Source organism: Myotis brandtii, unplaced genomic scaffold, assembly GCF_000412655.1.
Source record: "Myotis brandtii unplaced genomic scaffold, ASM41265v1 scaffold587, whole genome shotgun sequence".
Lineage (NCBI taxonomy): Eukaryota > Metazoa > Chordata > Mammalia > Chiroptera > Vespertilionidae > Myotis > Myotis brandtii.
In genome coordinates this window covers 947,068-962,912 of record NW_005370207.1, presented here as the reverse complement: position 1 = coordinate 962,912, position 15,845 = coordinate 947,068, and the positions used below count along the sequence as shown (strand labels likewise).

The 15,845-nt window shown below is 39.8% G+C and overlaps 2 protein-coding genes across 2 annotated transcripts in view; one reads left to right on the top strand and one right to left on the bottom strand.

Annotated features, from left to right (window-relative positions):
- The window catches only part of SND1 (staphylococcal nuclease and tudor domain containing 1), a 445,445-nt gene that overhangs the window by 229,741 nt on the left and 199,859 nt on the right, over positions 1-15,845 (bottom strand). The window lies entirely within an intron of this gene.
- LOC102255440 (60 kDa heat shock protein, mitochondrial-like) lies at positions 4,042-6,421 on the top strand. Its single transcript, XM_014550175.1, is given in 6 exon segments — positions 4,042-4,592; position 4,648; positions 4,830-5,483; positions 5,485-5,925; positions 6,022-6,082; positions 6,085-6,421. Coding segments are annotated over 6 exon segments (1,719 nt in total). The 5' UTR covers positions 4,042-4,119; the 3' UTR covers positions 6,174-6,421.

Below are 15,845 nucleotides of genomic sequence, written 5' to 3'. Positions count from 1 at the left end.
TCTTAGGCCCAATCCCCTGGGGAGCGGGCCTAAGCCAGCAGGTGGTCATCCCCCAAGGGGTCCCAGAATTGGAGAGGGTGCAGGCCGGGCTGAGGGACCCTGCCACCCCCTCACCCCCCCACCCACACACAAATTTTGTGCACCGGGCCTCTAGTAAAAGAATAAGACATCTAGAAAAACAAAAACATGCTCATTGGCTCAAATAACCAGAAGAGCACAATCAATAGATGGATGGCTGGCTACCTGTGGCAGCACGTAAAGAAGTGAATTGTTCTATCACCAGTGACCAGTATAGAGACAGTTCCATTAGAAGGAAGCGCAGAGTCGGATGTTATATTGAAAACAATTTCCAAAGTCAGCCATTTCCTCATAAACGGAGCTTTTGGTAGAGGTCAAGAGAAAACATTATAAGAAAATATATTTGCATATAAAACGATTCCACATCCCCTATAAAAATATAAGTAGAGAAAATTTCTTGTTTATCTTGGGTAAATAACATTTTGGATATTTGTGAAATCATTAAATATTTATTACATTTACTCATCTAGATGCACTGTTTAAAGCACTACATTTCAGAAATATTTTTCTCAAGCTACACTCTGTACAAGTGTACTCCATCACAATGTGCATCATTAGAGCCACCTTTTGAGGCAGTTCTGTCTTCTCCATCATGACATTTTCAGACATAGCTCTTTTGAAATCTATGTATGACGCTGCCATCAGAAATTCTTCCCTTAAATAACAAGGATCCATTTTCAAAACATTCAATTGCCTGGTTTTATCATTTGTCCTATAAGTATTTATTCATATCTCCACAGTGTAAGTCCCATTAAGTCTGCAAACTCATTGCCTGTTTTGTAATTAAAGTTTTATTGGAGCACAGCCACACCCAGTTGTTTGCATATTATCTGTGCATGCTTTAGCATTGCAAAGGCAGAATTGAATGCTTGCATCACAGACCATATATGGCTTTCAAAATGAAAATATTTCCTACCTAGGTCCTTTACAGAAAAGGTTTGTGGCTCTCTTTAAGGTGAGCTTTAAAAGTGCGGGGGGGAGGAGGTCCACACTCACCAGAATAATTGTTATATGTTTGTGTAAAAAAAAATTGGCTGCTTGAAATGATTCTGCCACGTAACCTTCATATTGCCCCGAGGATGGTTGAGTCAGGCTAATTGATATGTTCAAAATAAATTAAGCGAGGAAGCACTTGTAACACAAGGGCCTTTGCAAAGACTCAAAGTAGAAGACTTCCTTTCTCCTGAGCAATAATTTTTTTTTTTTTGAGGGGATGGAGTGAGGGGAGAACCTGGCATTTTTTCCATATTATTATTATCCTGCCACAAGACTCTACAGTAAATAAGCTAGCCCCTCTCTTCGAAAGAACATTGAAAATGCTTCCACTAAGAATAAGGAAGGCAACTGACACTGTCATCTCTGCCGTCAACGACAGCAGGACGTAGAGAGAAGCTGCCTGGAGCACTGAATTTGCTGTGCAATGCATGTCACCTCACGACACCGGTGTGAGAAAGAAACTAGGCTATTCTTAGGTTCTGCCTGGCACATAGTAAGCACTGTATGTGTTGGTGATCATTCTTCTTGCTGATGTCCATTATCATTAACACGGGCCTAGTTGTGTTACTTCTCCTGGACTAAGCCACCTTGTTTATAAATGAGGGAGGTGGACTAGATAGTTTTGAACGTATCTTCCTACTATAAAATTCCATGACTCTATAAGAAGAAAAAATGTTCACAGTTTAGACATGAAGGAACTTGTTCTCAAAGAAAGCATCTTTTAGGAAATAGCTGAAAAGGTTGAACTTGACTTCACAAGTCCAGAGATTTGTCCAGTGGACGAAGCTGTCAGTGCAAATTCCCACTTCATATCCAGCTATCCTAGGAGGTCACCCTGTACTGATAAAGACGTCGCGTTCACCTCCTCGGCAGCGGTGCATGGCTGGGGAGAGCACCCATCCTTCCACAGCACTCAATCATGCACGCCACTGCAGAGGCAAAATTCATGGCTCCAGCAACAGTCCAGTGTTATCCAATATGCATGAAATCGAAGTTTTCATCATTTCCAGTGGTCAAAGGCCAGTGAGTGTTAAACCCCAGAATACCAGGATTAATGAAGGAGTCATTAAAAACCCAGCATTAAATCACTTCTGTAGCTAATGCTGAGAATGATGTCTGTAATACATTACAAGGCTGATTAGAAAGAAACAAGGTTCAATTTAGAAATGAATTACCTGACTTAAAAAAAACCACAACACTGTTACATGGCTATCAGCAATTTTGTTATTACAAGGGGAAAGGGTGGGAAACATATAAATTATGTCATAATGGGAAATTATCAGAATCAGGGTGAATAACTTCCTAAAGATATAAGAGGGAGAAGGGAGTCCTGACACCATGATCAGATTTTCCTTGGTTTTCTGTTTTGTTTTAAATTGGGCTGGAGGGGGGGAAGCGGGGGTAGCAAGTTTAATCTAGAAAAGTTTTAGAACAATCATAGTCTGATTAAAGTCCCACTATCCCTGCCAAATTCTAGGAATGAGCTGAACTCATTCTTCAAATAAGGTTTTTGGAGATGCCAAACAAAGAAGTACTGTACATTTTCCGAAAAAAACAACAACAAACTACTCAGCTATTAAAATTGAAGGTAAACTATGGCGAGGGCTGAATAAGGGGGAGGAGGTGAAGGTGAGTGCTAAAACCCTAATGAACTATCTTCTAATTCACAATGAGTAGTGTCTTATTGCCGAACGTAATCTATCAATGGGGAAAACAAAAGTCTTCAACAAATGCTCTAAAGATAAAGCATGGTGAAAAACATGGAACTGGCCCAAGCATGCCAGGCTGTAACCTACCAATACACTCCAATTTTCCTGAGTTTCTGAATGGGAAAAATACAGCCACCAGGGACTTCTACCTACTTTTTAAGGTCTAAGTCAGTGCACTAGTTGGAAAAGCAAATGCCACCAAGTAGATGCTCAGGTACAGAGAATCCCTTACAGGCAATGATTCTCACCCACATCTTCTCAACAGGCAAAGGTCATTAATGCAGGGCAATGTGCAGAAAACAGTTCCAGTTCAAACAATGCAAACCAAAATAGAAATACTTCTTATTGACGCTCCTTCTCTGTCAACTCACTATAAGGACAAGATTGGCACCTCTCCCTGAAAACAAGTCCTGAAGAGCAGGTGACATAACTCAAATCCCTGTGCATTATAATCAGGGGTGATATTCAAAATATTTAACATGATGGCACAGGTTAATTTGTTATACTCATATACGCGAGCGGAATGTAAGCCCCCATTATAAACAGAGATGTGGGGGAAAAAGCAACAACAACAAAATAACCAACAGGGTCATAAATGGTGTTATATTTAAAAGGGCATCAACATAAAACAACAAATCACTTGAGGATATTAGTTTGGATTAGGCTCCAGGCATCAAAATACACATTATTAATTTCAGATGCATCCGTGTACACACAATAAACTATCAAAACACAATAAACTCTAGGGCTTCTTAGATATTTAACTATTAGCTTGAGTCTTTAATCTCCCCCCACAACTGGCATTTATTGAGTCTAACAAATGAATAAATTATACTTGAATTTCTTTGGTCCCCAAGAGTATTTAAAAGACAGTTTTGTTTAGTTACCAGCACCAACCCCAACAACAAAAGACATTAAAACCTTTTACTGCCCAGAGTTCCTTTTAAGGAGGGCATTTTAAAACAATAAGACAACAGTTACCCAACAGACAAAATCTATAAACTTGATAATTAGAGGTAAAATGAATATTAGATGTCTAAATTCAAAGCTCTCTCCAATGTTGTCCATTGTTCTCTCAGGTAAACAATTTAACTCAAGGTCATGTCAGGGGCTAATGGCAATGAGTCAACTGGTAGCTATCACTACTGTTTGGGTAAAATCTGACTTTGAAAATCTACAGACATCCAAGTAAACCTAATGTTTAGGATCAAGAGTTTGAGGAGGAAGGGTTACACAAAAGGAAAAACCTATAGCTACAGTTTAAAACCAGTGGGGCCCTCACTCGCCGCCGACAGCCTGCCTCGCCGCCCATACGCCCAGCCGCTGCCCCGCAGAAATGCTTCCATTACACACAGTCCTTCGCCAGATGAGGCCCGTGTCCAGGGCATTGGCTCCTCATCTCACTCGGGCTTATGCCAAAGATGTAAAATTCGGTGCAGAGGCTCGAGCCTTAATGCTTCAAGGTGTAGACCTTTTAGCCGATGCTGTAGCCGTTACTATGGGGCCAAAGGGAAGAACAGTGATTATTGAACAGAGCTGGGGAAGTCCCAAAGTAACAAAAGATGGTGTGACCGTTGCAAAGTCCATCGACTGAAAAGATAAATATAAAAATATTGGCGCTAAACTTGTTCAGGATGTTGCCAATAATACAAATAAAAAGGCTGGGGATGGCACCACTATGGCTACTGTGTTGGCACGCTCCATTGCCAAGGAAGGGTTTGAGAAGATCAGCAAAGGTGCTAATCCAGTGGAAATCAGGAGAGGTGAGATGTTAGCTGTCGATGCTATAATTTCTGAACTTAAGAAGCAGTCTAGCCCTAACCGGTTTGGCTCAGTGGATAGAGCGTCGGCCTGCGGACTGAAGGGTCCCAGGTTTGATTCTGGCCAAGGGCATGTACCTTGGTTGCGGGCACATCCCCAGTAGGAGGTGTGCAGGAGGCAGCTGACTGATGTTTCTCTCTCATCAATGTTTCTAACTCTCTATCCCCCTCACTCTTCCTCTCTGTAAAAAATCAATAATATATATATATGTAAAAAAAGAAGCAGTCTAAACCTGTGATAACCCCTGAGGAAATAGCTCAGGTTGCTACAATTTCTGCAAATGGAGACAAAGAAATTGGCAACATAATTTCTGACACAATGAAAAAGGTTGGAAGGAAAGGTGTCATTACTGTAAAGGATAGAAAAACACTAAATGATGAATTAGAAATTATTGAAGGCATGAAGTTTGATCAAGGTTATATTTCTCCATACTTTATTAATATAGCAAAAGGTCAGAAATGTGAATTCCAAGATGCATACGTTCTGTTGAGTGAAAAGAAAATTTCTAGTGTTCAGTCCATCGTACCTGCTCTTGAAATTGCCAATGCTCACCGCAAGCCCCTGGTCATAATTGCTGAAGATGTTGAGGGAGAAGCTCTCAGTACACTGGTTTTGAATAGGCTAAAAGTTGGTCTTCAGGTTGTAGCAGTCAAAGCTCCAGGTTTTGGGGACAATAGGAAGAACCAGCTTAAAGACATGGCTATTGCTACTGGTGGTGCTGTGTTTGGAGAAGGATTGGCTTTCAACCTAGAAGACGTTCAGCCTCATGACTTAGGAAAAGTTGGAGAGGTCATTGTGACCAAAGATGATGCCATGCTCTTGAAGGGAAAAGGTGACAAGGCTCCGATTGAAAAACGTATTCAAGAAATCATTGAGCTAACAGTTAGATACCACAACTAGTGAATATGAAAAGGAAAAACTAAATGAACGCCTGGCCAAACTCTCAGATGGGGTAGTTGTGCTGAAGGTTGGTGGGACAAGTGATGTTGAAGTGAATGAAAAGAAAGACAGAGTCACAGATGCCCTCAATGCTACCCGAGCTGCTGTGGAGGAAGGCATTGTTCTGGGAGGGGGCTGTGCCCTGCTTCGGTGCATTCCAGCCTTGGACTCATTAACTCCAACTAATGAAGATCAAAAAATTGGTATAGAAATTATTAAGAAAGCACTAAAAATTCCTGCAATGACCATTGCTAAGAATGCAGGTGTTGAGGGATCGTTGATAGTTGAGAAAATTTTGCAAGGTTCCTCAGAAATTGGTTATGACGCCATGCTTGGAGAATTTGTGAATATGGTGGAAAAAGGAATCATTGATCCAACTAAGGTAAGTAGTTGACCACTTTCTAAAGTCTTTTAATAAGTCCTCTGTTTTAATTTTTTACTAAGTAAAAAGTGATATTTTATCAAACTCTCTCCCTAGGTTGTAAGAACCGCTTTACTGGATGCTGCTGGCGTGGCCTCTCTGTTAACAACAGCAGAAGTTGTGTCACAGAACTTCCCAAAGAGGAGAAGGACCCCGGGATGGGTGGGATGGGCGGCATGGGAGGAGGGATGGGAGGCGGCATGTTCTAGCCCGGAAGAGTGCTTTACCATCATCACTGAGGACCGAGAGGAAGCGCAAGGCATCTCCTCACCTATAACTTCAGAGAAGTCAGTTGAAGGAAGTGACTGAAGAAAAGGCTGGCTGATGTTCAAGAAAATCACTCTAACCACCAGTTACTGGTTTCAGTTGACAACATACAATGGTTTACTGCTGTCATTGTCCATGTCTACAGATAATTTATTTTGTATTTTTGAATAAAAATACATTTGTACAATCCTGATAAGTGCAAAAGCCATGTACCAATGTACTGCTTTCAACGTAAATCACTGAGGCATTTTTACTATTATTCTGTTAAAATCAGGATTTTAGTGCTTGCCATCACCCGATGAGAAATGAAGAAGCAGCCGTTCTGTGGAGAGTAAGAATAATTGTGTACAAAGTAGAGAAATATCCAATTACGTGACCTTTGTGTAATAAAAATTTGTTTAAAGTTAAAAATAAATGAATAAATAAAAATAAAACCAGTGGGAAACTTTTGGTTTGACTGCTACTCCTTTCATCCCCAAACACACCCCTGTTAATGTTACCTCTGATAGAACCTGAGAGCAGGTTGAAAGAAATTTTATATTACTAAGCGATACATTAAGGAAACATAATATTAGCAGTACTGTTTATGCTACTTTCTCCTTCAAAAAGGCCAGATAAGGGCCTTAGGAAAGGAGGGTGAATGACTTGCCAGGTCACCCTATAAGTTGGAGGCAGAGCTAGAAATAACCATCACTCTATTATTACTCAAAACACCAATGCCAGGCCCTAACCGGTTTGGCTCAGTGGATAGAGTGTCGGCCTGCGGACTGAAGGGTCCCAGGTTCGATTCCGGTCAAGGGCATGTACCTTGGTTGTGGGCACATCCCTGGTGGGGAGTGTGCAGGAGGCAGCTGAATCAATGTTTCTCTCTCACTGATGTTTCTAACTCTCTATCCCCCTCCCTTCCTCTCTGTAAAAAATCAATAAAAAATATTTAAAAAAACAAACAAACAAAACAACAATGCCAGGCTAATAAAACCGGAAGCTCCAGGGGTGAAAATCAATACTTTAAAACACCGAACATTATACCTACATTTTAAATACAGGGCACCATTTTTTTAAAGTGCCCTAGGTGGGTCTTATCACATAGTTTTGTGAAAAACTGCCCACACAGAAGAGTTCAACTAACACGTTCTTCTTTTCCAGAATTTAAGGGCCCAAGATTGACCTAATGTAGCTTAAGGCCCCCAGAACCATAAATGTGTCAAAGAACCTGGCATTCCCCCAAAGACCAAGAACCTAAGAATTGTAGGTAGGGAATAAACCAAACTTTGGAACTGGTTCAGGATCAGCAAATTCATACCTATTGGTTCTACCAGTGTTTAGGTAGCAGGAAGACAAGAAATCGATTGTGGGAGCAACCAGAGGGAACATGCCTCATCTTTGTCTCTTCAGAATAGACCTGCAAGTTCCATGCTGCATTTTCTAGGCAGCTGTGATGACAAGAGCCCCCTCCAAGCTGTAGGCACCACTTGGGAGGGGGAGTTCTCCGCCTCCCAGGGGAATAAAGGACAAACAAGCAAACTCGTGGCCATGATGACAAAACTAGGCCTACGTATCCATTTTATTATTAGCCTGACATTAAACACCACTTAAAAACAAAACAAAACTACCCACCCACACAAACACACACCCCAAGGCAGAAAATTATATAATGGCATCTGGAATGATCTGCTCTGACAGTGAAAGTAGAATCAGACGTATCAGAGAGGTCTGCAAAGACCAAAATGGGGGCGGGGTAGCCCCAGAGAGCCATGTTCACATACTCAATAGTTCATGCAAAAGCTTTGTTTAGAGGAAGGAGCTCAAAATAATGCTCTGGATTCTGGAAGGCTGCCATTCTACTCTGAGAAATTCTGAGCCACTATCAACTGGAAGAATAACTCCATGTTCTTATACCAAGCCCAATCATTCTAGATAAATCAGAAGAAAATTGTTTTGGCACAGGTTGCTTCTTGGGGTAGAAACTCAAGATAAGTTTCTCATATGGGTCAAAAAGGAAAAAGGGGCCCAGTAAGAAGAATTCCACCACCTGCCCCATTATAGTTTATGGACCACGACCAGCCAGCTGGCACCACAGGAACATAGCAAGCCGTGTTTTTGTTCCCCAGAATCCATTAGCAATTGGACCAAGACCAATGTCAGTGTGGCTAAGGTCTAGAATGTAGCAGCTACTTTAGACTTTCACTGCATAAACAAAGTATAGAACCTCTGCAGGTGAAAACACTAGACATGAGTCTCCACATATAAAATTAAGTTTAAAAAAATACGTTTTCTGCTAGTCAACATTTTTCATAAGATTTAGAAGCCATAATATTTTTCACTCAGTGATTCATCGCTCGAATTTAGGCAACAAATGAGCCAAGTTAAAAAGGACAAGGGTTTTGTTATTTCTTATTCTCCACTTTCCTTTATGTCAACTCTCACTCAATGGTCAGATCTCTCTCCACTGCCACAGGCTGCAGTAGGTGACACAAGAAGAAACCGTTTCAGAGGGAGGTTTTTGAGAAAGTGGTGACAAGAATAAATGCTTTACATAGTTGTTTCTTCACTTAAAAAAGGGGGGGAAAAAGGTGACTTTGCAATCAAAGTCAAGATTATTTTTTTTTTTGAAAGGAGGAGGGATGACAAGAACTGTAGTATAGCTGCCCTTGCTACTGAACTGATATGTAAAAATCACAATTTTAACACAATGGAAGCTCACATTAAGGCAACAGCCTGCTGAATCACAGTTGATATGTAAGCAGATGTATCAGAAAGCCTTACGGCTCCACGTAAAATCCACACTGTAAACCTGATGGGAGGCAGTCCCAAGTTTCCTCTACCCTTTACGACAGTCATGCTATTAGACATCTCTGCATACTTGCATACATATTGACCTCCAAGGTCCAAATAGTCCCTAAATCCCTCCAAGTTCCACTTGTTGTAAACACATTTTTACTGATAACACAAAAATTTGGAAAGGCCTCACAACGAAAAGGGTTGTTCTCTACGTTCCACGGAGAATGATTTCAGTAAGACTTTAAGGTGGGGGCACAGAAGAGCACTTCCTAAGACACTTGAGTAGCGCTCTGCCTTTTCAGATATACAGACAGTATAGTAGAGAGGTAGAGATCACTAACTACAGTAAGTATATCCATGTAGGTTGCTTGCTACATACCTCTTGGTTTGAAAAATATTCAATATGTGGCTTTTAATGAGGGATAAATTATGTGCCTATTCAGTGGTAAATGTGTGTTAAACTTCTTGAAACATTAGAAATTACTCATGAAAATCTATTACTTCTACCTTTATGCAAGTACTTACCAATCATTACTGTGTTAACATAGTATACATTCAATATTTAGTGGAAAAATGGATGTAATTTAGCCATCATGACAATTTTAAAAGTGAGAAAAGAGATAAATCCAAACCAAAGTGCCTGCTATGAAACAATAAAAATGAACTACTACTACAAAAACTAAGCCATAATCCAATGGGGCATTTTTGTTTTGTTTTTTAATTAACCTTTGGACATTTCCTATATCTTATTTAAGCTAATACTTAGAACATTATATGAGGGAGCAGTATTATCAGTGGACAAATTTGGCCAGGGGGTAGTGAGAAAAAAAAGAAGAGACTGGAATATAAAAATATTCAAGAAAAATTCTCACAAAAGGAAAAGGTTTGAGCAAAAAGAAGTAACTAAAGATGTTGAGGAGAGGACAAAGAGAAAGGACAGAAGTGACCACTGGATCTGAAATAGGTCAAAGGTGACCAGGCTGATTTCAGTACTTGATTGATTTGTCTTAGTGACTAAAGCTAAACATTTAAGATGCATGCACATTTTAATCTCCACAACAGCTTGAGATTGTTATTTCTTACACAAGAAAAAACAAAGGCCCAAGATTACACAGCTATTTAGGAGTAGAGCTGAGGTTTTACCTCAGGTCTGCTCACCTCCAAAGCCTACCGTAGAAAAAAATCCACAGAATCTGAACATCCAAGAATAGCTTGCCTTAGACTTCACCTCAACAGTATGCCAAGTGGTTAGTGTTCTCATTCCTAAATTCGTAAAAAATAACCAGTCTTCAAAAGGAATACCCTCCAAATAACAGCTATTATATTAGCATGAATAAATAATGGGTAGTTCTACCCTATTTTCTAAGCTTTTAAAAATGTTACTCTAATTTTTATTACTCTTTTTAAAATTCACTCAGTATGAACTGGAGCAAATCCCTGTCAAGGAGCATCACTACTGGGAAATAGAAAAATCTATAAAAACGCCAGTTTTATTTCCCTCTATCACTTGGTACTGTGCTGGCCACAGGAACTGTAAAGAGAAAGGGGCTGAGAAATGGCACAAAAAAGATAAAGAATTTTTGCTTACTAGTAACTACGTCAAACGTCCCCTTTCCTTATCACATCAACTGCACTATCCAAAGGAATAAAGAAAGAATGCTCGAGGGAGGTAAGAATGGCAGACTGAGAATTTATGTCCACATGACATCCTTTACAAGATCCTACTGAAATGACAAGAAAGAAAGATATGGACATGAATAAAAAGCCCTAATGGTGTTAAAAAAACACACCAAGAAAGTGTGTTAACAGCATATCAGAAAGTCTGCACAAATCCTGAAAGACAGAAAGCAGATGGTATGAGATTAGGGGGAGATTTAGGGGCACCTCAAGGACCTTTATCGAGAAATACAAAGCACCACAGTGAGTAGGCTTTGGGGACATCATCTGACCAATTGATCAGGAATACCATTCAGAAGAGCTGGGCTAGCCAGCCTCTCTCTGGTCCCTATGATGCCCACAGAGGTGCTAACCCTTAGCAAAACTCCAAGAAATACTCTACCAGCAAGTACAGCACAGACATTTCTTTGATTGCATATGTTTCTATTTATTTAAAGGAGAGGGAGGGAGAGAAACATCAATGATTAGAGATAATTATTGATTGGCTGTCTCCGGCATGCCCCCTACTGGAGATCAACCCTGAAACCGAGGCATGTGCCCTGACTAGGAATCGAACCCTGACCTCCAGGTTCACAGGTCAATGCTCAACCACTGAGCACACCAGCTGGGCAATTGCATTCTTTCTATGTGTGTTCCTGAATCGGTGACATTCACAAAAACACCAACAAAACCCCCTAAACAAATAGGACTTTAAAGAAGAGCTGGGTCATGGGTAGACCACTCAAATGCTATGGAACTTTCTAGCCTAAGCACCAGCAAAATTAACCTCGGCTCACAGTTAAATCTCCACTGGCAGAGTAGCCTTTACCCCTGGGGCTCTCACGCTTCCTCCTCCTTCCAGATGAGGTAGTAGAGGGCTTTGTTTCCAATAGATACCTTTTTAATTAAAACATAAAATCTGATCCAGGGTGTAGCCTTTCATCACTAATCCACTGTTTTAATACAGGAGGAGTGTCTTCACAGCTTTTCTACTGCACTTGCAGGTTGCTAGTCAGCGTAACCGCAGAAAACTATAGAGCAAAAAGCACAAAGCTTCTTAAAGCCACTAAAGCAGTCATGACTTAAACTAAAGGAAGCTACTGTGATAGATTTCTCAGCTTCACATTTTCAGATTTTTCTTTAGCTATTGCTAAAGTTTCTCCCTTTAAGTCTCTTATTATTTCAATACTGTAGTGTATTTGGGAATTAAAACCAACATGACTTCAACTTTATACCAGTGAGATTCCCCAAATTCCCAATGTCATATGAGATGGTTATATGAGATACTTCAAAGCAATATATGTAATAGAACAGAGGGTAGGTGATTCATCTGGGGAAGGACCTTAGATGGAGTTTGTATCCTGAAAGAAAAGCAGAGCAATAGCTTTTGAGACAGAATGGGCCAAGTACATCACAGGTCCTACCCCTGCCCCCCACGTCCTATGCCAACCCAGTGAGATACACTAAAGCTCTCTACTGGCTGAGGAAACCCCCGGTGCTGTGACAATTCACGTCCTATGCCAACCCAGTGAGATACACTAAAGCTGGCTGAGGAAACCCCCTGTGCTTTGACAATTTTAGTCAGGTCTGCAATTTGCCTGCTTCCTCTGTGTTCCAGGTCCAGACACTTTCAGGACCGAATAAAGAGACTGCCTTTGATATTTCCTGCTGCCAACTCAAATCTGGTCCTTCCTTCACAAAAATACTTGAGAACTTATGAATGAAAAGAAACAACAGAAACAAAGAACAACTGGTCATGGGGAAACAGATAATTCAATGGAAGAGGGTGGTGTGTTTTTTATTTTTAAAAAGTATTCTCAGAGATATCAGAGAAAATACTGTATTCAGGATGCTATTACAATAGAACACTTAAAAAAGAAAAATTTTAAATATAAGTGCTGAAATTTTTAAAAAAATTTGAATGAGCAAGAGTAAGAGAACAGTCTCTATAAATTTCATGAGGGCACAAATCATTTCACTTTCAGTACTACCAATACATTTCTAATGCCTAACACAGTGCTTAGTACATACCAGACATTCTATAAATTACTTCATAAATGAACTAAGTAAATGAGTGAGTGAGATGAAAGAGACCAGGAATGCATGAAAATGAGTCAATATGCATGGCTGTCTGGCTAAGTGAGCAGGAAAATAATGTTGAAGACATCTCCTTGAATGTAGAAGAAAAATGTAAAGGAGATCTTTAAAACAAATGGAAGAAAAGTTAGAGATATGAAGCATAAGATACAATATATTGATAGAATTTCCGGAGTCAGAGGCAAAAGTGAGAAAAAGAAAATAATTCAAGCAAAAAAAGGGAAAAAAAAAATCTCCTTGAGTTGAAGACATGGGTGTTCAGATTTAAAAAGCAAATTAAGTATAGGTTGTTTGTTTTTTGTGTTTTTTTTTTTTTTTTTGGGGGGGGGGGGGATGGTGGTGGAGTATGTGGATGTTGCATAGATACGCTCCCAGGAACAAAATGGAATTACAACTAAAATACAGAAAAACTTCCTGAATCATCAACAAAGAACTCGCTAGAAAGAACCCAGATAACCAAGGACCGAAAGTGGAGACTGCATAGAGGTTCTAAAAATACAAGTCAGCCCTACTAACTGATTTGGCTCAGTGGATAGAGCGTCGGCCTGCGGACTGAAGGGTCCCAGGTTCGATTCCGGTGGGTCCCAGGTTCAATTCTGGTCAAGGGCATATACCTTGGTTTCGGGCACATCCCTAGTAGGGGGTGTGCAGGAGGCGGCTGATCGATGTTTCTGACTCTCTATCCCTCTCCCTTCCTCTCTGTAAAAAATCAATAAAATATATTTTTTTTTTAAATACAATGTCAGAAAATGTGTCCTCTAATCATATTATGTAACACTGTTTTCTTCTGAAATGGCTTTACTTTGATTTTTCAAACTAATAAACATTTTCAGTGCATTTTTAAAAAAAGCCAGTTGAGTATAAAAAAATAAACACCACCAATAAATATTTTAATAAAATTTCAAGAAACAACAAACAACATTTCCAGAGCCAGAAAAGCTTTCAGAGTCAAAAAGAACAACTTTCTGAGATATAGTGGCAACTGCACATGAAAATGTGCAAAAAGGAAAATGATAGACATACAGAGAGAGACACACACACAAAGAGAATTAACATTTATATGGGGGTTTAACAACCCAGCACTCTTTTCTAGAGATTTAATCACTCTACCATACTTCTCGGTCCAACAGTAACACTCACACAATTATAACTGCTATTGGGTTGGGTGTGGCTTAAATTTTCAGGACCAATTTATACGTAAAACTTAGAAGTCAATTATAGTGACAGTGGAGAAATGCAATAAATAACATAAATCTGACAACAGTAAAACTATAACATTTTTAAAAGGAGGGGGGAAAGTGTAAGCATTGAATTTCCTAATACTTTTGCTATAAAGTTCATCAAAAGCAGAATAACTGAAAATTATAAAATTCACTATAAAATAATATAACAAAATTAGGGGATAAAGAGTGTAGGTAATAGTGTAAATACTCATCTTTAAAATAAGCTAGTAAATAGATACTGTTTAGAGCAAAAAATTTAAAAATCAGTAGAGTCAATTTATAAAGTTACAAGGATAATCATCGAACAAAGTGAAAGGCAGACGGTGTTAGGAAGCTGGCGTCCGTGCCCTGCCAGGTGAGGCAGGTGGACGCGTAGCAGGATGGGTACCACCGTGAACTGTCAGGATTCACAGAGCTCTATCAACACTGAATGGCCCCCGAGCTGTCATGTGGGGTGGGAAAGGACAGATGGGCTCCAATGGGCAGTCACGTGAGCATTTTATTTTGTCTACTCAGAGGTTAAGTTACTGCCTCATAAGAAAAATAAAAATACTAGAAGGGTTATCTTTCATTTATATTTTAACCTGTTTCTAAGTGGTAAAGTCTCTAAAAGTCCCTGCGAAAACCTGAAGAGAAAAGAACCTTTGTAGGCACTGATTAAATAAAGTCACTTATGTTTCTTAGAGCAAAAAACAAACAAACAAAAATCTACATAAACACGGCTCTGTGGGTGGCAAGGACAATGAATACCCACAGGACTCCTGAGCAAAGAAACACTGAGAACTGCAGCCAGGAAAGCCTTACCACTCAGACCATCTTTGTTCACTGCTATATTCCCAGGGGCTGGCACATAGTAGGTGAACAACGAGTATTTGTTGAATGAATAAACAGATAAGTGAATTGTTATAGTAGGCAGCTATAGAAGCAGCAACCTGTCCTTTGTCTGGGCCCAGTACTTCACTCAGCCACTCTGAGTGCTCAAGGAAATCAGAATGAATGGACAGCATTTTTAATTTTTCAAACAAGGCCTCTGAGATTATTTTGAATACACTTATCTGTATCTCTAAACATTCCAGAATGTTCCTCCCTTACGATAAGCTCCCCTTATCTGGAGAAAACCTTCACTTTCCCCCAGGCCCTCCATGTTATATACTTTGGGAAACTGATGAAAGGGAGCTTCCGAAGGATCAGCTCAGAAAATATTAAGCCACCCAATGCCTGACACTATACTCAATTAATATTAAAAAAATAAAGAAAAAGGAAAGAAAGATGAGTACATGGTGCTCAGCAAAGGATTCTCCTGATTGGTACCTATGAACCGAACCAAGGGTTCCACTATGAAAAACTTAATTGAACTTCGATACAGACATGATGGTAATACAAGAATCTGAAACCAAGAGGTCTTTAAAGAAATAAGACTTGGCTGCATGGGTAGACAACCACAAAATACTTGAATAAAAGAGAGCTCTGTCTGAAACTAAATAGTGTTTCCCTGACTCCCACACCGAACCCTTAGCAAAAGCCATGTTCCTTCTCATAGCACTTTATGGGAACAGTCTCTTAAAATGACAGCTACATACTAGCAGGAGATAGGTGACGTTATTCAAATAATTCCTTCCAGGGTATTCTAAACTAATTGCCACAGAGACTTGCAAAGACTTCAAAATGGTAGACATGCATATTTCTACCACTCAAAAATGCAGAAGTAGCATAGTTATATAAACCAAGCTGCCTATGACTTCCAGAAAACAACCTAAGGTGCTCCTTTGGGTGTGTGGGGGGCGTGGTGATTATGATTTAAGGTGGGGATGGGCCTTATTCTGGAGTATTCTTTTTCTGTCTAAGTAGAAAAATATT